The 25,379-nt window shown below is 43.5% G+C and overlaps 2 protein-coding genes across 3 annotated transcripts; one reads left to right on the top strand and one right to left on the bottom strand.

Moving 5' to 3' along the window:
* The first annotated feature begins 1,118 nt into the window (after positions 1-1,118).
* Positions 1,119-21,774, top strand: LOC135390864 (uncharacterized). Its single transcript, XM_064620812.1, has 23 exons — positions 1,119-1,312; positions 10,696-10,761; positions 15,354-15,425; positions 15,529-15,561; positions 15,641-15,694; positions 15,768-15,836; positions 17,314-17,346; positions 17,440-17,493; positions 17,567-17,638; positions 18,236-18,268; positions 18,361-18,414; positions 18,678-18,746; positions 18,851-18,883; positions 18,955-19,011; positions 19,210-19,278; positions 19,366-19,398; positions 20,017-20,070; positions 20,421-20,498; positions 20,569-20,601; positions 20,687-20,743; positions 20,890-20,955; positions 21,403-21,435; positions 21,537-21,774. The coding sequence occupies exons 1-23, from the start codon at positions 1,208-1,210 to the stop codon at positions 21,552-21,554; spliced, it is 1,245 nt and encodes a 414-aa protein (XP_064476882.1). The 5' UTR covers positions 1,119-1,207; the 3' UTR covers positions 21,555-21,774.
* Positions 21,775-22,153: 379 nt separating this feature from the next.
* On the bottom strand, positions 22,154-25,281 carry LOC135390861 (transmembrane protease serine 9-like). Of its 2 annotated transcripts, none has more exons than XM_064620807.1 (9): positions 25,098-25,281; positions 24,833-25,023; positions 24,483-24,780; positions 24,265-24,375; positions 23,945-24,170; positions 23,752-23,875; positions 23,126-23,288; positions 22,922-23,067; positions 22,154-22,716 (listed from the first exon to the last, which is right to left on the bottom strand). In XM_064620807.1, the coding sequence occupies exons 1-9, from the start codon at positions 25,141-25,143 to the stop codon at positions 22,537-22,539; spliced, it is 1,485 nt and encodes a 494-aa protein (XP_064476877.1). In that variant the 5' UTR covers positions 25,144-25,281; the 3' UTR covers positions 22,154-22,536. The 2 variants fall into 2 exon arrangements, with proteins under 2 accessions (XP_064476877.1, XP_064476878.1); XM_064620808.1 differs by having other exon boundaries at positions 24,483-24,741; positions 25,098-25,275.
* Positions 25,282-25,379: the final 98 nt, after the last annotated feature.

Below are 25,379 nucleotides of genomic sequence, written 5' to 3'. Positions count from 1 at the left end.
CAAAGGAAGCTAAGCGTTAGTCCAAGATCAAAAAATGATCTACTTCTCACGCCCCATTAATAATTATTATTTTATATTTTATTTTATTTAACAACACTGCATGCCCTATCTCAGGACCATACAGGTATACAGAAAAAAGAATGGTTTCTGGTACAGTCTAACAAACAGATTAGACTGAACCAGAAGATACCGTGAGATTTTGCACTCCCAATATATATAAATAAAGACGCTACAAAACAAACACATCATGAGACAGCAAAAGTAACAACTACCGGATAAGTACAAAACTACAAATTCTAAGTAACACATAATAATAAGCAATAGCTACAAAACACTTACTAAAAAAAAATCCAACTGTTGACCAAATGCCGTAACAGGTCCGAGGGACACCATATCTGAGGACCGTGCGTTATTGCGAAACATTAGCTCTACCATATATTGATATATTGGGGAGCTATAGAGTCCCCGAAGTTGTTATCCCACCCCGGTTAACTACTGGTGCATTACGCGAGCATGTTCGCGAAGATAACGGTACGAAACGTCCGTGTCCCCCTCCCCCCCCCCCCCCCACAAAAAAAAAAAGAAACGCTAAAAACGCCGTCAAAGGTGTGGTCTACACTCTTAAAAATGAACTTCACCGCATAGCACGCTCCTAGCCAACCATCATCTCTCGATTGATATCGTTATCTGCCCTGATTTGTTGAAAACAGGGGGCGTACGCCATTTTTGTGACAATTATGAACCGCGTAAGTGTCACAGAAAAGGCGTACGCCTACCGCTTTGAACAAATCAGGGCACATAGCGATATCATTCGAGATAATGTGGCTGGCTAAGAGCGTGCTATGCGGTGAAGTTCATTTTTAAGAGTGTACGAGACACCGCAAACGTTGCATTCTTTGCAATGTTCGCGTCACTTTCGCCCATGTCTACTTGAAATTCATCGCGGGTAGCGGCGGTCGTATGTTCGGTTAACGGTCAGTCCGTGACGTCCGAGTCGGCTGACCAGTTCTCCTGACCTCCTCAACTTGCGGCGTCTCCCTTTCCCTGCCTCCGTGTGTAACAGGGAGATGCTCTGCGGACAAACATCACTCCATCGACTCGCCTTGGTGGTACGCGTCTCCCGGAGCAGAACACAAAAGGAAGAAGACACATCCATATACACGGGCTGTCTGTCTGTCTCTCCATCCGCTGCAGCCTCGGCAAGACCATGAGGTGTCCTGGACTGAGACATAGCAATTCTACGATGGTGTTTCTTCTTGGAGTTCTCTTTTCGTGTGGTGTCGCGCTCGCCGCGGATGGCTCACACCGAATGGTGAGTGGAAAATCGATACCGTTCATTGATACAGTTATTTTGCGAGGTTCAAGGTGGCGGTTGAGTAGCTGTGATGCGAGGCGACATGTGGTTTAGCCCTTCTTGCAACTGCGCTTTGTGCGCTGTCTCTTTCCTTCTATTCCTGTTTAATTTACAGCGAACTTGTGGTTACTGGACAGAAGTTTCAAAGACCTCGTCGCTAATTTTGTGGCTAACATTCACTGTAGATTGAAGTAAGAACGTCGGAAATATTTTTTTTACGAATCACTAAAATTAAGCAGCAGAGTTATCAAGCGTATCGCATACAAGAGTCGCAGAAGTGTATGACATAGTATATATAACAACATATTACCTAGGAATCGGTGGTAGATCAAACGAACCCTTTCTCACTGAACGACGGCACTTGACGCGAAGTCGGCGTGTGCGGGGCTGGGAAACCAACACCTCTGATCGCAGGTCAGGTGCGCTACCAACTACCCTACACTCTTAAAAATGAGCTTCACCACATAGCACGCTCCTAGCCAACCATCATCTCAAATGATATCGTTATCTGCCCTGATTTGTGGAAAACGGGAGGCGTACGTCTGTTTTGTGACACCTATGCTGTTCATAATCGTCACAAAAAGGCGTACGCCTCCCGTTTTCAACAAATCAGGGCAGATAACGATATCATTTGAGGTGATGGTTGGCTAGGAGCGTGCTATGCGGTGAAGTTCATTTTTAAGAGTGTACGCTCACATCGCTCCCTTTCGTCAACACACCAAGGTTTCGTCAACACACAATACTTGTGGTTCTCCTGTCAGTTTTATTGTTGATTACTACTATTACAACCACTGAAACAAATTCTTAGAAAAGCGCCATATACCGCAATGAAAAGGCTCGTCGGTTTAAAAAAGAAAAAGAAAAACTCGACTCGTCCCTTCGTCATCTCCACCTGGATTATCCTTTTTCTTTCTTTCTTTTTTTTTTTCTTTTTCCGGTGCATGTTATCTCGACCAATTTCCCTCGCCATACATACAGTGAATATCTTAAAGGATTTATCGGGCTACCTCTCCCACTGACAATTCTCAGTCGTTAAAATTTCGCAAAGACAAGTCGAAGACATATCACCCAATCATTTCACAATCTTTCTGCACCGACTCCACCAGGAAGTTCACGTATATAGACACAAGTGTATACCTCGCAAAGATAACTGGCCCGTGTACTAAAAATGCACCGTTATTAATGACAACTCCACCGTGAAAGCACCTTTCGCCCCCGCTATTTTTTCCTTCCCATGTTCCTCTCCGCTCGGCAATGAAGCGAGTAGAACGGCAAACAGACTACCAACCAACGCACTTGCTGTACGACCCCCCGTCTATAGAGTTATTAAAACCTTTCACCTTTTAAAGCCTGCAGGATACAAAGCCGATATTATGCAGCGCTACATATCTGGCTTCAAATCTTAACGGCGACCGGCAAATGCTTCTAACGTCAAAGCATTTTCGCTCTTTCTTTTCGGTATAGCATTGCGCGACATGCTTATAAAGAGCGGAGCATTCAAACTCTTTTCGCAGGTGTATGTTTACCTTTCTATGGAAAGTTTGTTTCGATTATTCGACAGACGAGCCGGCTGACTCGCAGCGTCACATTAGTGATTCTAATGGCCTAATTAATGGCTGTAATGGGACATTTAAGGGAAAATAAATTAAATATGTGTTTTGCAAAGAACGGCAAAGGTATATAAAGCAAAGCTATAACAAAAACAAAAATCGATGTTTTAATATAATCTTATTTATAATGTCTTCTTTGCCCTCGGTGGTCCACAAGAATCCGGTTTTCTTTAAGAATATGTGTTAGGCAATAGGCGGGGCAGTTGAAGAGATTTTTGCCGAGGCGTACGGCGAGAAGTAAAAGTAGATTTAAATACTATACGAGTAAGTAGCAAGGCAGTATGCTAGTTAAACGACAGAAACGATTCAAAGTATGATTAAATGAATGAGTGATATGATTAAATGATATGATTAAATGGCGAAGTATGATTAAATTACATACTATATGTAGAAGAGAAGAAAAAAAAAACGTGAAGGAGTTAGATTAGGGTATTGGTTGCAAGTGAGAGAGAGAGAGAGATGGAGGGAGGGAGGGGCACATGGAAAGAAAGGGAGAAATCAGTGGAACATTCTCCTATTGATACCGTAAATTTAATCCGTGCCCTTAGCAACCTATAGTTTATAAAATCGCTAAAACGGTGCTAAAAACAACGTGTGTCAATGCATGTGTGACCAACAGGCCCAAATTGGCACTTTATTCAACTATAATTCGTACCTGACGAAATGCACACTGTCATGGAAATTGGTGTTCTGAGGCTGGAACACCGAGGACATAAAATCCTCAAGTCCCCAAAAAACTTGAACGAAGAAAGTAGCCTTTAATTAATGAATGAAGAAAGCTTGCGTGTTAGCTTAGCTCAATTGCTGGAGCCCAGGACCGGTAATCCAAAAGATGTGTGTTACTTTCTTTGAAATGCGGACTACCGCAAGAAAGCTTGCATAAAACGTGAATAAACATTACTTCCAGTTATCTTTTTATCAACCTTTAGGATTAAGTGGTCTAAACTTTCCAATATAGGAGTGTGTCTGTACACTCGTATGTTGACATTTGTATTGGCATTAACCCACATGCACTGAGGTGTGGTAAATTGTTGCGGCGAAACACCTCATTCCATCGTCATTCATGTAGTTATGTTGTTCTTGTATTGGCACTGGCCAATACAACAGCGTGGCTATAGGAGTATGTCTACGTTTCGACTGGTTTCTTCCTTTCTCTTTTGTAACGTGCAGCTTTACTGCAAGACAGAGCTTGAGTGAGTGCACCGAAATACCAACCAACTTCTCTACATATCGATTCTTCTTTTTTTTTTTTTTTTTTTGTCAACACGTCCGATCGTGCAACTCTCGCAAAGGCACTCAACTCATCTGCACAATCCGCGCATTTTTCTGAAAAGACATTACAATAACGAATCTATATTTCTGTCCCCCGTACGTGTGTTTACTATGTATCGCTCGTTTTTGCTGTCTTTGGTATTTTTTATTTTTTTCACCTCGTGATATTTTTGCTATTACGGAACTATTTCTGACGAAGGCTCTCTCCAACCTTTCTACGTAGCGCCTCAAATCGAACACGTTACAGCAATCATAAAGCGATTACGTTTGTCTTAACGGATTGGATTCCCCATTACTTTCTACGGGACAATGTTATTCCCCAAAATATGTCTCCGAAACCCGATTTCATCACTATCGATAGCAGCAAAACGATAGCAGCAAAACGTCGACCCAATATTGGCTGAATATTGGCACAGTATTGGACTAGTATTGTAGTATTGCCTATCATATCCAACCAATAGTGGGCCAAGATATTGTGCTGCTTGGGTGCCAGCCCAGCAGCGCTAAAATATACCCGGAACAAAGCTGGAAGGCACTGCAGGCAGAGGGCCAGAGAAGTCCCGTAGTGATGGACAAATTATACGTACTATACATCCAGCCTTCCAACCCTACTTTATTCTCGAACTCGCCTTGGCCTTGGGTCTTCTATTTTCCTGCTTTGGCAACTGAAGCGCGATAGAACCAGATCCATGACATTCTCCGCAATTGCCGGACGTTGAAAACCCGAGGATGAGAGACGTGCTGGCGGCTTTCGTTTATGAAGGAAAACAAAAAAACAAATAATAATACTAAACCTCACGACAGCAAAAAAAAAAAAAAAAGAACACCGTCCACGCTATGCCTTCCAAACTAGCATCGTGTCCACTATACAATACAGTACAGAAGAAAAAGTCACGTGAAATACCGTTCTCCGCGAGAAAGTTCCGCGTCAAGCGCGCCGTGAACGAAAGCGAAATGAGGAACAAACTTGTTTTTTTTCTTTCTAGCTTTTCATATTTCTTCTGACAGGTCGTTGAAGAATGACAGATTGAAAGCAGTGACAAGGCGATTTAAAGTAAAAAAAAAAAGATATAGACTGGTTTGCTGGGGAGACCAGGAAGTCGTCCCACTCTTGACGTACTTTTCGCACTATTCCATTGAATGGAATATCGCACACTTTGACCGCAAGCGCGTATTTATCGAAATTGGAAGCACTCGTTCCATTGTTTCGCTCTCGCTCTCTTGGAGACGGGTTTCCTCGAAGAAATCGGTAGTTGTGGCGGCGAGTTTTCGTTACCAATTTGCACAAGAGAGGTCACGTCTCAATATTTGTACAACAGGTGCTGCGCTACGGTTAACGTCAGGAACTTTCGATTTATATTTACAGTACTGATAATACAATACTGACAATACTGATAGCGAGAGAAATTACGGACCCTGGGGATGACTCTGCGGATGAGCCCTGCCCGAGCCCCCTCCTCACGTCTCCTGGTGGGTGCGCGGGCAACCGTCGCGTCTTGAGTCGGGTGGGCGGGCCCCTGAAGCTCCGGGGCTCCAGCCCCCCTTCTCGTCGACCCTGCTGGCAGCATTTTAGTGGACAAGACAGCGGCACATTTCTATCTCTCTACCTTCGGTGGATCATTTCCACCCTTCGTTTATAGCGTCCTATCAACACAATAATTGCGCTCATTTGGAAAGTAGACATCGGGTATATGAGCGTTACTACAGCGCAATTCCGTCTATTCGAACGCCAAAGGGACCGGAGATTTTGTTCGAAAAAAGCCGGAGTTCGAATTAAAGCGAGTCGCTCTGAATAAGGGTCTGATGGTCTCAGTCGGTAATGCGTTGGCTTGCTGAGCTCAAGATCGCGGGTTCGATCCCGGCCGAGGGCGGCAATGTAGATCATCATCATCATCAATGTGGGGGAGGGTAAAGATTGCTTCCGGCACCGTGTGTCGGAGATTTCCGGCGCACGTCAAACGAACCCGAGGTGGTCGAAATTGTCCGCAGTGCTACCCTGCGGTACGTACAACATGTCGCCACACAAAAACAGGTTGACTCACCCCGTGTTTATAAATCTATTCCTAAATATTATGAAGGGCCTGATGCGCTGGCTTCGCGTATCGCTGCTTCGGAGATGCGTTGTCATATACCTCACGAGGCTTTGCCGCACGTTCATGGTCCACGCAATGCAACAAACGGTATTATTATTGTTACTATTACATATAGCTGTTTTCTCAAGCATTTCCAAGTTAACTAGCTTCCAACTGTCTATAAACATCGCTACAAAGCGGGAATCGCGTATGCTGTCGCGGCAGAAAAATTACACGATCTCACGCTACGCATCTCACGATGATATCGTCGGCAGACAGTCCGACACGCCACGATGAACAAAACCAAAACCTGAACCGAAACAACTGAAAATGCCAGTACTCGTACTAACAAACTCGGCAATTGCGATTATTCCATCGTATCACGTTACGAATCCAATTATATTCCGCCAGATCCCATCACCAATTAACCTAAATCGCTGAGTCACCGTCCTCGTCAAGGCTGACCGCTCCGACAATCAAACCACATGGCCGTCGCTGCGACGCAGGCTTCCACGTAGGAAATTTAAACGCTCATCGATGCGCCCTAATGTCACTCGATCAGTAACAGGTCTTCGCATACTCCGAGCTTACGACACCCCCGTCGTATATCAAACGGACGAGCAGAACCTGCCCCCGTTGAATCGCGGTCAAAGGTTCTCCGCTCATGACAGCCAGTTGTAGATCGCGGTCTAATTACGTCAGTACGACCATTACATACGTCGTAATTAGCCTTTCTTCGGTGAAAGTAGCACACGTAGCATTCTGGACGAGAGCTCTTTCACATTGTCTTGTCTGGCTGTTACCCTTCATATGATTATTGCTTCGCGTTTAATAGGAAAAGGGCGGGAGTGGAACGGTTAGACTAATCGATATGCCGCATATTAATGATCGGAACGACCTTCGAAGAAGACTCAAGGTTTGCGTGTTTACATATGTGTGTAAGTGTGGTTTATGAGCGCGGTAAACGTGACATTGTGTAAAAATGCGGCTATACAATAAGTTACCTGGGCGTTACTACAGGAATCATGCATATACGTATTAAGGTGTAACTCAAATTCCGGTGCCAGTGTATCGAGATAATGAGTCTATTATTAAGCATTAATGATTATTTGTGGTTGAACTGTGGTACAGAGCTATACACATAACATAAATGAGAAATGTAGCATCGAGCACGCGGACTAATTAAAGAGACTGTACGTGCAGAGGACTAATACCCTAGTCAGACGGCAAACCTAAGGCCTTTAGCGGAAGGGCCGTTACTCCACCTGTAGACCGACCACCATTTCGAAGGACGTCGTTCTCTGCTCTGATTTGTTGAAAATGGGAGGCGTACGCCTTTTTTTGTGGCATTCACGAACTGCATAATCGTCGTAAAAAGTGTACGTCTCCCGTTTTCAACAAATCAGGGCAGAGACTGAAATGATGGTTGGACCACAGGTGGTGCAACGGCCGTTCCGCTAACGGCCTTAGGTTTGCCGTCTGACTAGAGTATAAGTTATGAGGATTATGTAACTGACAGTTGGTGTTGAAATTTGGCAGCCACCGCTCAGATGCGGGAACAAGGCACATATACATTTCAATGCGAAGACTCGATGCTGAAACTAATTTAAATTAAACTCAATCATCAAGCTTGTGTGACGCGTTCAGTCCTCCCCCCCCCCTCCCCCGCTATGAGAGATATCCCTTTAAAAAAGAGACTGACTGGAAACATGACACAGCACCTTTGCTTTTTCTTTTTCATTTTTTCTCGGAATGGAAAAGATTGACGGCTGAAGTCCCCGATGACACCGAACTTACCTCTGTGATCTGACGCGTCCGCAGTGCTGGGGGCGAGTCCTCCCTCTGAATTCTGTAACTATGCATGGTGTGATTTCCACTGTATTTCCATCAGTATACTATCTCTTACAGTTCCAGCCATTCAGAACTCGGTTCTTCACTCAGTAAACAGAAACGGTTCACTACAACCACCGTGCTACAGCAGGCAGACAGACATTTTTGTGCGGATACGGTGTACCTTTTTCGGTTTTTATTGATTTTCACGAAATCGGCGTTTTTCGATGGTTTTCCTGGCGTGTAACATGGCTTACCCGACAGTAATCGGCTTATAGAAATCACAATGTAATATAACCGCACGACGTTCATTCAACACGGCGTTGTACGCAGCGGTGACGTTTTAGTTACGGCTAAGGAAAAAGTAAACCGACATTTTACACGACCATCGTATTTTTGTATGGTTTTCTGATCTGCATCAACGACTTGCTGGACATCTGCAGCAACGTATGTCCGTTATGTCCTGGAATGTCCCTCTGTATTCGGTGTTTTTCGGTTAAAACCGAAAATGCGGAACCCTACATATAAGTTTCATTTGAAAGGTACCTGAAGCGTATACGAAGAGGGGAGTCAAGTCCTGTAGATCACATCCTAGATCCTTAGTAGATCCTAGATCCATAGATCATCATAGTAGATCCTTCCCTTTCTTTGTACAGCAGTGTGTTTAGTCGTGTATATGTCTATACTATACTTATGTGTGTCACCACTTCACTTCTTTGTACCTGAGGAAGCGTGGACCTCCACGCCGAAAGCTTGTACAAATTAAACTTAAACAAAAATCTTCAGTGTCGGCTTCTGTATTTTGTTTTTTTTAAAGGTACCTCAAAGACACGCGCACAAAAACGTCCCTTACTTCAGAGATGCAACATACAGGAAGGCCTCGTATACGACCAACGCCCTAGACCATTACCCATCCCGCTTGCATTTCAAAAATAAAAGACGGTGGAGTATGCGATCGTGTCTACAGAGGTTCTGAGGAAGGTAACCGCAAATATATGCAGGTACACAGGAACACAATGGAGTCCGTTGTAGAAGATGCACTCATTAAGCGCTCACGGGAGACCCCAGGACACTTTGAGGACAATGCAGAGGAAAGTTAACTGGCGATACGGAAGTTACTCCCAGTTCGTGAATCGCTTGAGCATACATGCAATAAGAAAGCAACAATGCACTGGTATATATGGTGCTTCGGAAGCCGTTTTTCGCCTTTAAAAAAAGGCATCGGTGCTTATATAGCTCCGTCACTATATAATGTCGAAAGCTATTTGTGAGTTTGTATGCCAGAAGCTATAGGAATGGCGGGAGCAGCGCGGTGTCATTGTGTTACCGTGTGACTGAGATCACATGTGCACATAAATTACACATGTTAATAATGCAGATTTGAACGAATGGTGTTTAGTTAAACGGGGTTTTCCAAATACGGCTATACGAGAAAATGAACAAAATATAGTACCTGCATATACAGGTGGAATAGGTAGGTTTTAAAATCTCGAATTGTTTCGACTCTTTTAAATTGTTTTTTAAGAAAATTCTGTATCCAGCTCACAATCCTATTGAACATGAGAGAAACTGATGTTCTGAGGCTGGAACAACATAGGAGGGAACAGAAGGGACATCAGCTTCTCTCATGTTCAACAGGTGCCGCTTGCGTCGATTTCCGTCGTATGAATGTGTGTATGAGTGAGCAAAAAATGTAAGAGTGAAAGGAGGGTGAGTGAGATTGAGTGGCTGGTTTGTCGTCCCTTCAGATGACGCACCCCGAAAGTCGCTGTAGAGGCGTGTTAGCTTAGCCCAAATGGTAGAGCCCTGGACCGGTAATCCAGAAGATGTGGGTTCGATCCCTACAGCTGGCTAACCTTTTCAGTGACTTTCATCTTTCACAATCCTACTTGCTAACCCTTCAACACATAATATTTCTCGTGAAAAAAAAAAAAACCATCGTGCAAAATCTCCACAGAAGCACATTCCACAAGACGGGAGAAATAAAGAAATACAGAAAAGAAAATGAAGAAATATGAATGCGTTAAATCACCCATCGCTTGCCACATGTTCGTACATAATCCTCTTATTCTTTCGTTAAAAAAAAAAAAAGAACCATCGCCGTTGTTTCGTTTCTCGTTAGCAGGCAGCTCTACGGAAGCAACGCTACGAAACAATAATAAATGAAACAAAATAAAATGGAATAATCTTCCTGCCGCGTATACGCCGAAACGGAAAAGCATCCTCTGGAAACTGGGCTATGCGGTCTCAATCACCGGCCGTGTATATGTGCTACTCACGATCTTTGCACATTATAACGACCTTCCGACGAAAATGTTCCCGATTCAATTGCCCTGGCTACCTCCTATTAAGGCATCCACATCATTATCGTGCCGCTCAACTCACATCACGACCGTTCCACCGCGGCAGTGGCGCATTGCTGTCATGTTGTCTATTCCACCCCCTCAGGCATTCTTTCTCACGAGATATACGTCATTGTGTTTTTTTGTTTTTTGTTTTCTCCATGTTTTATGTTTATTATTATTTTTTTTTCACCGTGATGTTGTTGTTCTTTCAGGTTCCTCTAGGTCCCAAGGGTCGTGTCATACGAGATTGCGAGTGGCGCTATAGGTATTCCAATAGCGTAAGTACTAAGCGCTATATCTTATTTCGAGATGACTTTATTCTCCTCGGCCGGAGGTTGCCGGGGTCAGCAGAGCAGCGGATGAGTGATGGGAGGAAGTTGCTTTTGATTTTCTGCCCGATCGTCAAATGTACGCAATGAAATGCGCGGGACGCGCTGGGAGTTTATGGAGCTTTTGAGTGATTTATGGGGTCTTTCCGGAGGACGAAGTGAACGATCGCGCAGTGTTTGAATCAATTCAGCAGCGATGCCATGGTTTCATCGAGTGAAGCGATCAGCGACGAACTAAAAAATAAAAAAAAAAGCGCAAAGATCTGTGACGTCACATTTCAAGTCTGAAAGCCACGAGAGGGTCACTGACCTGGAGACAGGGAATGAATTATATAAAAGAAAAAAGACGAAACAAATTGCTCCATCAGTATATTTTGCTCCAGTGATTCGCATTATGCTGCTTTACCAACGAGACCGAGTCCATGTTTTAATAGAAAGAGAGAGAGAGAGAGAGAAAGAAACAAAGGTCGTAAGTTGAAATTCAGTGAAGTATAGGAAACTTATGCGTTGCACTGTACAACCATTACGAAGATTTATTTATTTATTTATTTGAAAGATACTGCCGGCCATCGCTTGATGGCCATGGCTGATGAGGTGAGTACACTACATACAACACACGGCTATACACAGTGCAAAATGTCAAGTGTTAAACATCTGTAGTCTAGAAAGAATTAGCCTACAAGACCTTGTAACAACCGGGTTGGTGATGGGATTTGTGTAAGACAAGAGGGTAATATGTTCCATTCTCGTACAGTACGAGGAAAAAAAGAAAATTTAAACACATCTTTATTGCAACGAAACTCACGGATTAATCCATAACTTAAAAACCCCAGACTAGGGGACAAAAAAGCGACAAACACAGACAAGACCTTGTCTGTGTTCGTCGTTTTTTTGTCCCCTAGTCTCAGGTTTTTAAGTTATGGATCTATACCACCAGCTCGCTTGCTACCTCTCTATCCTCTCGTCACGGATTAATTTGCTATGTTTGTCAAGTGGATCGGCTCGAATTGTAAGTTAGAATAATATAATTGAAAGAAGAATAATTGTAAGATAGAAAGCAAAAGGAAAGCAACGTAAGACCAGTGGTAACTGCTTCATTTAATAAATCTTTCCCGGTACTGTACTCAGTACCCCTTCAGAAGGTGGCGGTCCTAACAAGTCAGCTTTGAAGAACACTTCGAAAGATATGGCTGGCTAAGTCATCAGTTTTAAAACCTCCAGTCAAAAAGTAAGAGAGTTACGCAGATATTTACAGCAACAATCATGGGAGTCCCTCAAATGAGTCGACGACTCTCTCCCACCACACCCACCTTATTCCATCACAGCAGAGTACCGGGTCACAGTTCGACTGACCCCATCCTACCGTATATAACAGCGTCATCACACAAATGATTTAACCTCCCGTCTCTCAAGCATTTTATCTCGCAAGACACACACACTCCACCCATGCACGATGTCTAACAGGATGCTCGTACGTATTCCTGGCACTACGGACACGGGCATTGTTCGGTGTAGTAGCACCTGGTAGAGAACGAGAGTGACTTTTCCTCCACCTATTTTGCATCCCTCCTCTCACTTCTCCAACTTTCCCCGCTGATGATAGCCCGTGTGCCCTGAAAACGCGGAAGCACAAATCGTCCGAAAACACAAAAGCGCGATGACCACGTCCTCTTTGTCTTTCGCTGCGCATAATGCATAGGCGTGCACACAGCAGAAGCGGGTGCATTTGCAAGCGCTGAATCGCGGGAAGATAGGGGGCTAAAAATACGCGCCATGTGTGTCCATTAGAACCACAGTACTGCATACTATATGAAACTAGTCCACACAATAGTTAATACAATAGTTAACAGTATATGCTCTAAGCGGAAGGGTATTCGATATACAGTCAACCCTCAATTTATGAACCTTCGATTTATGAATTCCCTCGTTTTATGAACACGAGCACGGGGAACCAAACTTTTTCCATTCATTTTTCCCTCGTTTTATGAACCTCGATATTCGAATAATGAACGGAATTTCTGGGAACCAACTAGGAGTTGCCCAGCGTTTTTGCCCTCAATTTATGAACGGGTCGTTCCGAGGCCAACAGAAACCTTCAAAGGAATAATTCCGTGGTCTTATGAATGACGCCTGAACGGACAAAACGTTTTCCAGGTATTGCACCCTCGGTTCTTAACCCCTCGAAATCCGAACAACAAACGGGTTCCTGACCTCAGTTGATGAATAAGGTGGTCGCTGTCACCCGGAGATTAATAAACGGAGGTTAAAAATCCCGGAGGAAATCAGAGACCAGTCCAGTGCGAATGTGGTGACATCTCTTACTTCCAAGATTGACACAGCGGAAGGCATGGTCCAAAGCAAAATTACACAATATATGGCATTATAAACACAATCCCAACTCGGAAATACTGTTGCATTTGCTCGATAGTACTCAGTTAACTGAATTTTCGATTTAGAAATCCCTCGATTTATGAACGATTTTTCGGGGAACCGAGGGTGTTCATAAATCGAGGGTTGACGGTAAATACAGATTCGATATACAGATTCGATTTGATAAACAAATATTCGATACAAATATAGATGAGGTCGACTTGCCCGAAGTGCGACACGTGATGTTATATGAAAGACAATGAAAACACAATAAACCAATAAAATTAAACACCATTATTAAATTAAACACAAAGACAATAAAAGTAAAAGGTTATCTCCACTGTGCTCGAACTTAAAGAATACAAACGGTAATCTGTAGAAATACATGTAGAGAAGCAATTTCGTAAAAAATATAAACGCAAACATCGCGTTACAGTATGCAAGCTAATCCGTGAAGATATGAACTATTAGAAGTTAGCGCAAAGCGTTATCTTATCTTACGTTATACCTACGTTTACACTTCAGTTTGATAGATAGCCATGGCCTCACAAATAACAGATTGCAACAACTTTCTTTTTTTTAAAAAAAAAGGTCGACCCAAGTCTAGTATGCAAGGAAATATTAGAGCACCCGGCATAATATAACAAATGCGAGCAATAATGCCCCATCATGCATCGCGCCCGAAATATACGGAAATATAAAAGCTCCCTTTGCAGATGACAATCATTTGTGAGTCAGTACAATGTATGAAGAAAGAAACGCATATTCGTGACCAGTAAATAACTATGCCGAAGCTCAGTCAGCTGGCAGTAACAAGTGTTACCGGTACAACCTGTTCATTGCCACAACATAAATAGGACGAGGCAGGGCAGCAATGACACAAAAAAATTCTCCCACTCATGGAGGAATAAAAGTAACAGTAATAATAACCTTGCCGCCAGTTGGACCGCTTCCTGGTCACGAGAAAGTTTATCACCATAACAAAAAGAGAACCGTTTCTGAGAATTGCTTGCTGGGTGAAATCTTCAGAGCAGAAGTGAGATAAGCATCGGAGGAGTCTGTATTTGGCAGTCAAATGTGTTGCCGCCCGCGCAGTTACCATCCAATAGACAGCGCAAGGCTGTCAACTGTGACGGCTCTTTCTATAATGACGTGTCGTGTGACGCTTGTTAACACCCAATTCCTTGTCCAATATTACGCACTCTTTTATGAACGCAGAAAAATAGGCGATGTCAAGTTGCCGGTGGTGAAGTAAATCAAAGAGTGATATTAAACGGTAGGAGCAACTTATTTATTTACACGTGGTAAACGAGACTTTCGTGCATGAGACTGCACTTCTTCAGGTACCGCACCCTCTTCTACGGTAGAAGGCCCCGTATCGAAGTTTTTCTAGCATTTCAGAAGAAATTTACGCGAAAATTTTTCGTGGAACAATGCCTGCGGACGGGAAGCTTTAAAGGGACAGCCAAGTGAAAATATGTCTTTTCGACGCTCCAACTGTATCTGCTCGCCGGCTAGCGCACCCCGGTAGAAGCACTCAATGAATGATAGTAACGCCAGCCGGCCGATATGTTTCGTGGTAAACCGAAACTATGCCGCAACTTCCTCTCCTGCGCGACGGAGTTTACAGTCTTACAGAACTCAAACAGCAACAAGCACTGCTCAGTTCCGCAGAGCAAAAACACTGCGGAGAGGAACGTTAAATGCCGAGAAGGAGATGAGAAAAAAAGTCTATCCCAGGAGCGTCGTGATCTCCGCCATTCTGAAGACGACGCGAGCGCCTCTACAGGTAGTTGGAGAGGCGATATGCAGTGATGACATTAAAATGGTAATTAAATGAGTGCGCACCGAGTTGTCTGCGCCAACCAGATGTAGATACAGGCGGAGATAACACCCCCCTCGCCCTTCAGACTCCATCAGAGAGCCTCACCAAGCTGTTTGCCGGGCGCTGATTTTCTAGTTATTCTGATTTCGCCACTGATTCAGAGAATCCCTAACACGCTTCTTTTATCTTTACTTTTTTTTTTTTTTTACAAATTACTTCGCTGCAAAACTCGTTCGTATCGATGCATGTAACCGCATTTTACATTTATTCGACATAACTTCAGGGCCATATGTCACAACGTCAATGAACTGTCGTTTCGTAATGTTCGTTCTACGATTTCTTCCAGAGCGATTCCGTGTTAGACTGCAAGAAATGTGTCAAAGAGTACGAGATGCGGTTCCCTCCACGACGTACTGACGTGGGTACCACATTACAATCAATCGACTGAATACAATCAATATTCTAGCTGAAGTCGTCATCACTGATTCCATTTTATTTCATCCTTATGTCTCCTTCGGTAGGTCCTTCATATGCGGCAGCAGTGCGTCAAACCGGTACGTTGCGCATTGCTATTGTTCTTATCTACACTGCCGCTCATAAAAGGTTAATAAGTCTACTCGTGAATTTTTTCAGTACACACCAAAAGAGGCAGCCAACATCCTTTGTCACCTTCTCACAACGACTCATGTAAGTGAAGCTTAACAGTGGAAAGGAGGATGTCTTTATGGTTTCAAAGCGAATGTTCTTCACAAAAACGCAGGACGAGCGAGATTCTTGCATACTGTGCATCGACAGTTACCCGCTGCCTCCCAATGCTACAAAATTAGAGGTAATTTTACTTCAACGTGTGACTCATTTTGCTTAGTGGGGCGATATAATGGTGATTAAATCACAGTTAACAGTTTTACATTTAAGCCGGGCTTTATTTTATTTATTTTTTTCGGAGTAGTTTGTTCAGTAACCCCCTCCCTCGGTGTGTGTAGTCACTTTCATGCCGCGTAATATGTACCCCAGATTCCTGAAATTTTAAATCGAGACAGCGCGGAACTTAAACGTAACGTTATGCTACCTCCATTCTATATCGTCACAACGCGAAATCCGAGGTGCTCGTCAGAAGTATAGCACAAAGAAAGCGTAGCGTTGGACCTCCCCCACGGTGACAGCCCCCTCCCTCCCGGTAACCACGTGTGACGTCATCACCATGTGACCGTACGAGACACGCTCCTTCAAGCTAGCTCTGACATCTCTAATGGGGGTAGTTAGTGATGGGAACGCGTCGCCGCATCGAGCATGACAGAAAGGAAACAGTGCGATTTATTATTTTGTTATTTATTTATATTTATTGACTGTGAATTAGAGCTCTGCACGGGCCGACTTTTCCGCGCCCGAACCCCGCGGATGGGGATGGGATGATGTGAGGATGATTTTATGCGGCCCGGCCCTGTGGCTCAGTGAGTAGGGCCCGGCCCTGTGGCCCAGTGACTCAGCGAATAGAGCTCGTCCTAGTAATTCCAGTCCTGACTTACGCGTTTCTAGCGCTTGTCAAACAAATTTATAAGTGAATTTATAACAAGACAAGGCAATGCCACAAACGTGTGAGAACTCACGTGACATCCGGAACGCACGCGGGCAAGCGCATTATCGTTATACCACAAGGAGGAGGAGGAGGAGGAGTGTCGTTGGGAGGAACCCGAGAGGTCTGCCTGCCTGATTAGGCGGCATGTTTCTCGGGAAGGGAAAGATGGTGGACAGGAGGAAAGGGTGAAGTGGAAGACCGAGCGGAATCCGCTCGTGGGGAGGATAGCTGCGTCCATGGGCCGACTTCAGGGGAACTGTGCCGGCATACGCCTATTACACATCTGAGGGAAACATACCACAAGTGTTTGTGGAAGTGGAGGATGTTGTCGACAAACTCTTCCTCCCGATCCCTACTCCTCTTAAAAAGCTATGCGAACGTGATTATGAAATATGTGAGGAGTAAGGAGCAATGTGAAGTGGCTTTGAGAAAGTTTTAGACTGTCGAATCATACGCATAATACAGTGTCCTTCGCTTGTTTTTGCAAATATATGCACAGGAACGACGCAAGCACGTGATGATATGAACTAATAGTCCTCCATTGTGTGGAATTAGCAGTATATGACCCGCTGGAGCCAGACTCTCGGAAATATGTTTGCCGGTCCAGCCGGAGAGGCCGGATCGGGGCCCCGTTCGCCGTGCAGGGCTCTACTGTGAATACCCTTCTCGCCCAGATAACACATTTGTTAATGTAAAGGTTTTGTTTGTTTGTTTTTTCCTATTCTCGCAGCAACGGGAGATGGACTGGAACTGCGCACCGCACGTAAAATTACTTTTTTTATTTTTAACTTCCAATTACTTTGTTGTACATTTTTTTTCGTTTCATGTTCCGCTTCACTTATACATTTTTCTGCAGCAACCGGCGACGCAGCTTCTGCTATCAGAATGCCGTTACAGGTTTTCCAGAAGAGTGAGTGGATAACAGTGACAACTTACTTCAGATGAAATAAACAGAGTCCACCTTCCCCGAAAATTCATTTCAGGGTACAAATCTCACAAACTGCGTAAAATGCATCAGCCAATCAGGTGTCGGAGACGACGCAAGCTTCACACAAGTAAGATTTCTCGTGGGATATACAGTCAAACTCCTTTATAGCGAACACCTTTTTAACGAAAATACCACTACAGCAAATTTTTTTTGCGGTCCCGCTGGAGCCCTATAGGTCCAATAATGGACATCCTTTTTAACGAAAATACCTTTACTGCGAATTTTTTTTGCTGTCCCCTGAGTTTCGTTGTAAAGGAGTTTGACTGTACCTCGATAAAAACAGTCCGAAGGTCAAATAAATTTTATCAGCGTAAAGATATCTCATTACGTAACTCATTAATTACCTAAAATAATTATGTTACGTTGCCTTCTTAAAATAACTGTTCCATCCTACATCATCCGGGACGTTTGTAAAAAAAAATAAAAAATATGAAGGCCAATCCCATAGCACTTCTGTGGTTCTCTAATCTTTGTAAAGTTATCTTCTCCGCATACACACTCTTACTGCAGTGAAGCCAGACACATAGCTTTTAGGATGCGTTATTAACATTTATTTGACTACACGCGCTTTATCATACACGTTTTCCTGAACGCAATCACGCCGTTTCATGTATTTATGATTTAGGTATTTATTTTCGTATTTTTATTTTATCTTTTTACGCAGTTCAGGAAGGTACAGAGTGACTGCATCACAAAGGTAAGCATATACCAGATCGAGAACAATAGCACGATACCGTATTTTCCGATTTATATTTCCTCGTAATCAGTTGACCAAATTGTTAATTATAGCCCGACCCTAAAGAACGAATCAAACGACTCTGCAAGTGGAGGTTTATCGAAGAGGTGAGTTCATTTCTCTCTAAATTTGAGATATAACACTATGAGAAAGCAACAGTGAAACTTTTTTCTTTGTAATATCCTCAATAAAGAAGAAAGTTTCACAGTTGGTTTCGCCTCTGACCCTTTTTGAACATATCCCCAAGCCTTTATGACGGTAAACTCTGCGACATAACAGTCTTCCCACGACAATATTAGCCTGAATATCTATAGTATATGAGGCGAATATATCTGCAACTTGTATCTTGTATCGTTCTTCCACGAATTAGAGCTGGGCCAAGGAATGCGAGCAATGCATAGACGAGTACTCACTTCCAAGCAACTACGACTACGATGACGTACGTAATATGGGCATATAAGAATGTATTCATATAGCATGTGCAATTCACTGATATATATAATGTTCTATATAACTCCTACATTTTGTTTCTCTTATTGGAAGGTTCAGAATCTGCGACAACGGTGTGTGCCAAAGGTGAGGTTAAGTGTTTATAAAAAAAAAGTTCATTAAATTTTATATATTGGATTTATAATGATTTTGTGCAGCCGACAAGGAAAGAGCTGCTCAAGAAGACGTGCGACTGGTACTACAGAGGTGACAGGGTAAGACAAGTAAAGAGAACACTTTTATATAGTGTCCAAAAAAAGATACTGCACATGAGGCCCCAATATGGAAAAACACGGAGGGTTTTCGGGACATTATGCGTATTTACAATACACGGATATATTTTGGAGATTAACACAAACAAGAGTTCACGGTGTTCCATTTTTTTTTTTTTTTTAATGCGATTTTATGTTCAGATGCACGTAAGCAGGTGCGAGAGATGTGTGGAGATGTCGGACCTCCGTGAGAGCTCCACTTACACGGACGTAAGTACGCGAAATAAGCCAAACCGTTTCACACCACAAACAAACTTTACTGCTCAAATTACCTTCTTTTTCTCTTCTTTTTTTCAGGAAGCTGAAGTTCGCACTCAGTGCATGCCGAGGGTAAGAAGATTACTAATACTTTTAGGCGCAGTTACGCAAGGCTAAGAGGAATTTGTTGTCTAGTTTTCTGCAGTGGGTGAATGAGATTACTTACTTAAACTGATATTTTGTCTATGTGTGACCGGATCGGATGCAAGCAGTTGTTGTTGTCAACAACAAAAAATTGCTTCGCTGTTTTTTCTTTCAATATAAAGTATCTTCGTACATCAGCACATAACTCTCGAATCAGTATCGGGTTAATTAAATGCATTAATTGTATTCAAAAGGGACATTCGAGATTCTAAAACACAGACTTTTGGGCCGAAACGATTTGGGAGTTTATGCGGAACAGTATTCGTTAATATTCGCGTATCGCTATACAGTCAAACTCCTTTACAACGAAACTCAGGGGACAACAAAAAAAAAAAAAAAATCGCAGTAAAGGTATTTTCGTTAAAAAGGATGTCCATTATTGGACCTATAGGGCTCCAGCGGGACCGCCAAAAAATTTGCTGTAGTGGTATTTTCGTTAAAAAGGTGTTCGCTATAAAGGAGTTTGACTGTATTAAAACAACAATTAAGAGTGAACGGTAAATTGTGAAACATACCAGTAACAATTTTTCGCCCAAACTGTTTCAGAAACCAGCCAGAGAGCGCGTGAAGGATGCCTGCCCAAGACGGTTCAGAAATCCAGTAAGTAGATTAGTAGTAAGTAAAAAGAGTGCGAAAGCTATAACTGCCGTGAACCCCTAACCACGGCCCCTCGACCGCTCCTCTCTGAGAGCGATCCAGGGGCCGTGCCCTAACGATGTTTTTCTTCCTACCCTGTTTGCGGTTTCTCGGGTAATGCGATTTTCTTCCCTAAATCGAATTATCGGGGTTCCACTGCGTGCATTACAGTACAGTACGAACGGGTCTTGGTATCCAATTAGTACACTTCGGCTCATTAGTAATATTACTTCATTCCACAGTTCAATCAGCCCTAATTATGATTAATACTATTATTTCTCGCTTTATTACACTGGCAAACGTAATTTGCGCAGATGGACATTGAAAACTGTAGAAGATGCGCAGACGACTTGGATAGTGACAAGGACGAGAATTCCATTGGATCCGTCGACGTAAGACATTTTGCCAATAATAATAATAATAATATATTCTAATATAAACATCAATAACCTATTGTTTCAGGTTCAGAAGCTTTACAGAACTTGCTTATCCGGGGTATGCATATAACAGCACTGAAAACGCGATCATTTATTCCTTAAATGCGTCTGTTTTCCAACAAAACGAACTTACGTTATTTCAGAAAACAAATTACAAAGCTCAAGTGCTCGGAGAATGCCGGACCAAGCTGGAGGAAGAAGTAAGCACCAAAGGACTACTTAATCACTGCTCATTAGTCAGCAGTATTATGATAATATTGAAGTGACGATATGATTGACACATTATCATATTCAATAAGGAAATCTTGAATTTGCACGCGCATTAAAACTATCGATTTCTTTACAGGAGTCTGTGAGAGAGTGCCAGTCTTGCATTCAAAGCCGCTACCATTGGAGGATTCCCAAGGAGCTGGTAAGATACCATTAGGACTGCGGGATTTCAGGGTTTTTTTTTTCTTTTTAGCATATCCGCAGGATGTTTTTCATCCTTTATTTCTACAACTGAATTAATCGACGAACAAGCAACAGTCGTGAAAGACATACACACTAATGAGAAGATGACTTGCAAAGACGCTTACTGTCGTGCCGCAGAACTTGCAGACGACATCTGCATCGTGATGTCACAAGGCAGCTTTCGCCTTCCATCGGTTACTGAACTCCCAAAGCGATAAGTCCAAATTGCTTCAAATTTTACTGGATTATGTTTTCCAGATTCTTTTTAAGACAATGTTACTCCAGTACGAACGCAGAAGACAGCACATTTACATATGTAATATGAAATATATGTAATATGTAATGTTTGCGCCAGCTCGCTTGCCTTATCCTCCTTTTATGCTCCACACTTCTTTGCTTGTTACAGATCAGTGAAGCAAGACAGGCATGCCTGCTTGAGGTAAGTGAACAAACAAAACAAAAAGGTTTTCGAAACGTAGAAACTAGCTGTACTAACCACGACTGAACTTAACTTTATTTTGTGCACGTTTCTACTTTCAGCTCATTCAAGACAACTGAGAAACACAAGCCCCCGAAGTCTCGAACCACCACCTTCGTTCCCACCTTGCTTTTACATCGCCACATCACCATAGATACCAACCATACCTTCAAAGGAGTTACCTCACCCAGCATTATGCAGGATACTTGCTGTCAAAAGCAAAGTTATCGTGGTTCCATGTATGCTGCACACATTTATTGATGTTATTGAATAAAGTGTTGTTACTTTTTGTTCGTAAAACACCAATATACGTGTGTCGTCATTAATTAATTAAATTTGCAACTTCTTGTAGATGGACAGTGAATTACAGCCCATCTCGTAAATGTGCACACACGTAGGCATGTGAAGAAAGTCACGTCATCTCTATGAGGACGCTGGAGACACCAACAAGAAAGTTTCACACTGAAACTGAAACAACTGCGGGAAACACGTTTCGTGCTCAACAAAAGCGAAATGCTGCTGACAAGCTGGCGCACGACAGCAAACTAATCCCGACAGAAAAAGGAGCCCAGCTGAAGGCGTGTCTCGTTATAGAGTAAACGAAAGAAACAAAAACATCATGCCAAGGATTACGTACACATACTGACAGATAATTATCTATGTATTCAAAGTGTCCAAATAAAATTTCACTTCATTTATTTACTTTAAAGACCCTCGTGAAGGGATTTACATAAAAGGAAGAGGCTTTGTATCAAACAAACGACATATACCAAAACGATGTACACAAAAATACACAAAATTCGTTCACTCAACACAAAGAAATTCGTTCGTTCTGAAAACGATCATAGCACTTGGAAATAAATGACGATATATTTTGTTCTGATATGCTATGTGGGCTGGGAGGTCGTTCCAGTTTGACACCATCAGCTGGTGCAGAGAGTAGAGGAATTTTTTTGTTATTGTAGGTGGTGCAAGTACTTTGTGCGGGTGATCAAGTCTCATCAACTGATATCGGCATAGACAAAAGTCAAATACTAACAGAAAGAGAAATCATGAGCAGTATTACTTTTCGGAGTTAAAGCTACTATTTGCGATGGTGTTCTGGATCCACCTATAGTGTGGACTGATCTTGGAATAAATTCCTGGCTGCTCCGGGGCACCGCAGTCCAGGCCACTCGACACGATGCCTGCAAGGAACCACTTCGCTGAAAGGTTGACGACGAGTGGTCCGCCGCTGTCACCCTAGACCGGAAAGCAAGATTCACATCATCATCATCATCATCATCCCCAGCACAGTCACAGCTTTTCTCCCCTCATGAATCCCTGCCACATAAAGTAACACTCACACATTAAACAATATTGGTGCCCGAAATCGTTCCCATCCTAGTGGCACGGGATCGGTAGCGTTTAATGTACAACCAGAAAATGGCGACGGCTTCCAACCCACCTGACAAGCGTCAACCCTTCCGTCAACGTATCCAGCACAATACATGAGGTGATTTACGACGAAAGTTCCGTTGTAAAATTTGATGCAGTCTTCCAAGGAGAAAATTGACACTGCTCCCTGTTGCAAAATCAGGCTCTTCTCGCTATCTGAAAAAGAAAAGAACCGTGACGGTACAAACTTACGCAATTCACTGCAGATCCCTACCTTTCGTCTTGCCCCATCCGGTAATGTAACACCTGGTGCCCGCCTTCAGATCCGGAATTTCTTCCACACAGACTGGCTGCACGTGTTTGTTCAAGGTCAGCGGAGCATTTAGCCTGAGCAGGGCCACGTCATGATCCTTACGATTTTTCAGCGAGTCTGAAAACTGAAGAGAAAAAAATGCATTAAAAATAACTATATTCAATGGTTTTATTTCCCACATTTTTATTCATACGTTGCCAACATACACAACGTAATTACCGCAAAGAATCCATACGAATCACGGCATGTGCTACTGCGATCCGTGTTAAGGACAAGTACATAAATGGTTCACTGGACAGCCTTTGACAACTAAGAAGGACATACAATATGGAAATACATGCAGGAAAAACATACTTATAAGCTTCATACCTACAAGGCCTATGTGACCACATAACATAGATAGCTTTGCAATAGTCCTTCTCTTATTCCTCACGGGATAGATGTCTCCTGACGGAGAGTTGGGAATTATTAGATACGGAGTTCATGCTTCTGCAAGGTTTCTAAGGATGCCAGATAAGCCTCGTAAGTATCACCCCATGATTTTAGACAATATATCACCTTTGGACAATTATGGACTACAGACTCACCAGCTCCATTTGATAGCCAGGATGAACAAACACATCCTCGACGTATCTCAACTGCTCCGCCGGCTCCTGTTCCATGAGGTACGTCTTCCCCACGTAGACCATCCAATCGCTTGGATCGGACCAGCTGCGATTGTGCGCGGACCTGATGAGTGCAAAGAATCCTAAGGACTCCTCAGAGTCCGCGACTCCTAACCTTCGAAAACAGTGAGCGGCGGAGAGCAACCACTGCTCGTTGATGACCGTGGCTCCGCACTTGTGGTCGCGAATGGTCCCACCTCTCAGCGCGAGAGACGCCTGCCAGGGCCAGCTGTCGGGCCTCACGTTGCGACCGCCAACGATGTAGACGTCTTCGGCGGAGTCCGGTAGAACTGGACGCACGGAAGGCTCTCCACAATTGAGTGACTTCTGTAGAGGAAAACCTAATGGGTCGTGTTAATTGAATTTTTTTCAAAATTTACGGCGGCGAGCACTCCCATCTCTGCTCGTGTCCTGTCAACGCTCTCTTTATCTCACCGCACTTTTCTTCATCCGTGCCATCTCCGCAGTCGTCGACGTGATCGCACTTACTCGCGGAAGAAACACAGCGCTTGTTTCTGCACCGCAGCTCACCAGATGCACATTTTTCTGAAGAAAATCCAAAGTTTCAATAAAAATTCTCAATAAAAATCAATAAAATCATTTAAAAATATTTTTTCAATAAAAACCTTCCATTAAACTGTACCAAACTCTACCTTCAGTGGGTCTGTCAATTAGCCTGTACAACATGACGAACCCCGTCAGTTCAACCCGGTCGTTCGAGCGAAACACTACGTTGACCGATCCGGTGAAGATCACCTCACTCGGCGCCGCACGACCACACCACTTGTACAGCGGTGTCGGAGCCTCGGAAAGGGGCAAAGTGAAATTGCCGACGTCGTAGACGCTGACGAAATCCGTGTTACACTCAAATGAGCTCTGCAGGGAGAATTCCTCAACGATAAGTTCAATTGCCTGCAAGACAGGAAGGAGCTGATCTCGACTGGAATGTGGCTGTGGAGAGAAGCTGAACTTCGTGACAGGTGTAGCATACGGACAGCCTCACCTTTCCTGGCGGTGCAACGAGCTGCCACATGCAGAAAGCATTTTTTGGGTACTTTGACTGGCCATCGTAATCGTGGCTGAGGATAAAAGTTGACGTCCCATTTACGATGGCTGGTCTGGTCCCGTCGTGACATGCCGCATCGTGGTCGGCCAACCGCAGATTACGTACCGCAGCACCGTAACTTTTGCACACTGGAGGAAAATTCGTTTCATCTGCATTTTTGCCCCCTTCACAACAATAAAAATCGTCGAGATGCTCTACGCACCAGAGACGAGGAAAGCGTAGACGATTACCCACTTATAATGTGCCATAGCTCACACGCTTATGAGTACGGCCATCTAGGACACGGTATCTTATCAGTTACAAACAATGCAGAGTTGTCGCATGACATAGATAACGGGCGGACTCTGCTGCCGCGGGTTGATGGAACGGTAGCACATTAATGTTGGACACGCGCATATCTGAGTGAGCCTAAAATGCCAGGCGCTGCATTTTCTCAACATTTGCTACTGGTTATTACACTTCATTTTCCACCCTCATATGCCAT

The sequence above is a fragment of the Ornithodoros turicata genome, chromosome 4, assembly GCF_037126465.1.
Source record: "Ornithodoros turicata isolate Travis chromosome 4, ASM3712646v1, whole genome shotgun sequence".
NCBI classification, from domain to species: Eukaryota; Metazoa; Arthropoda; class Arachnida; order Ixodida; family Argasidae; genus Ornithodoros; species Ornithodoros turicata.
Note: the sequence above shows the minus strand (reverse complement) of the source record. Positions and strands in the feature narration are given on the sequence as shown.

What these genes read in the sequence shown, in the direction of transcription:
- LOC135390864 (XM_064620812.1), top strand. Translation starts at nt 1,208, where the DNA reads ATGAGGTGTCCTGGACTGAGACATAGCAATTCTACGATGGTGTTTCTT. An exon ending in GACAACGGTGTGTGCCAAAG is followed by an intron (nt 18,884 to 18,954) that starts GTGAGGTTAAGT and finishes GATTTTGTGCAG; the next exon opens with CCGACAAGGAAAGAGCTGCT. An exon ending in GGACCAAGCTGGAGGAAGAA is followed by an intron (nt 20,744 to 20,889) that starts GTAAGCACCAAA and finishes ATTTCTTTACAG; the next exon opens with GAGTCTGTGAGAGAGTGCCA.
- LOC135390861 (XM_064620807.1), bottom strand. Translation starts at nt 25,143, where the DNA reads ATGGCACATTATAAGTGGGTAATCGTCTACGCTTTCCTCGTCTCTG. An exon ending in CTGGCTATCAAATGGAGCTG is followed by an intron (nt 23,289 to 23,751) that starts GTGAGTCTGTAG and finishes TTTTCTCTTCAG; the next exon opens with TTTTCAGACTCGCTGAAAAA. An exon ending in CGGATGGGGCAAGACGAAAG is followed by an intron (nt 23,068 to 23,125) that starts GTAGGGATCTGC and finishes TTTCTTTTTCAG; the next exon opens with ATAGCGAGAAGAGCCTGATT.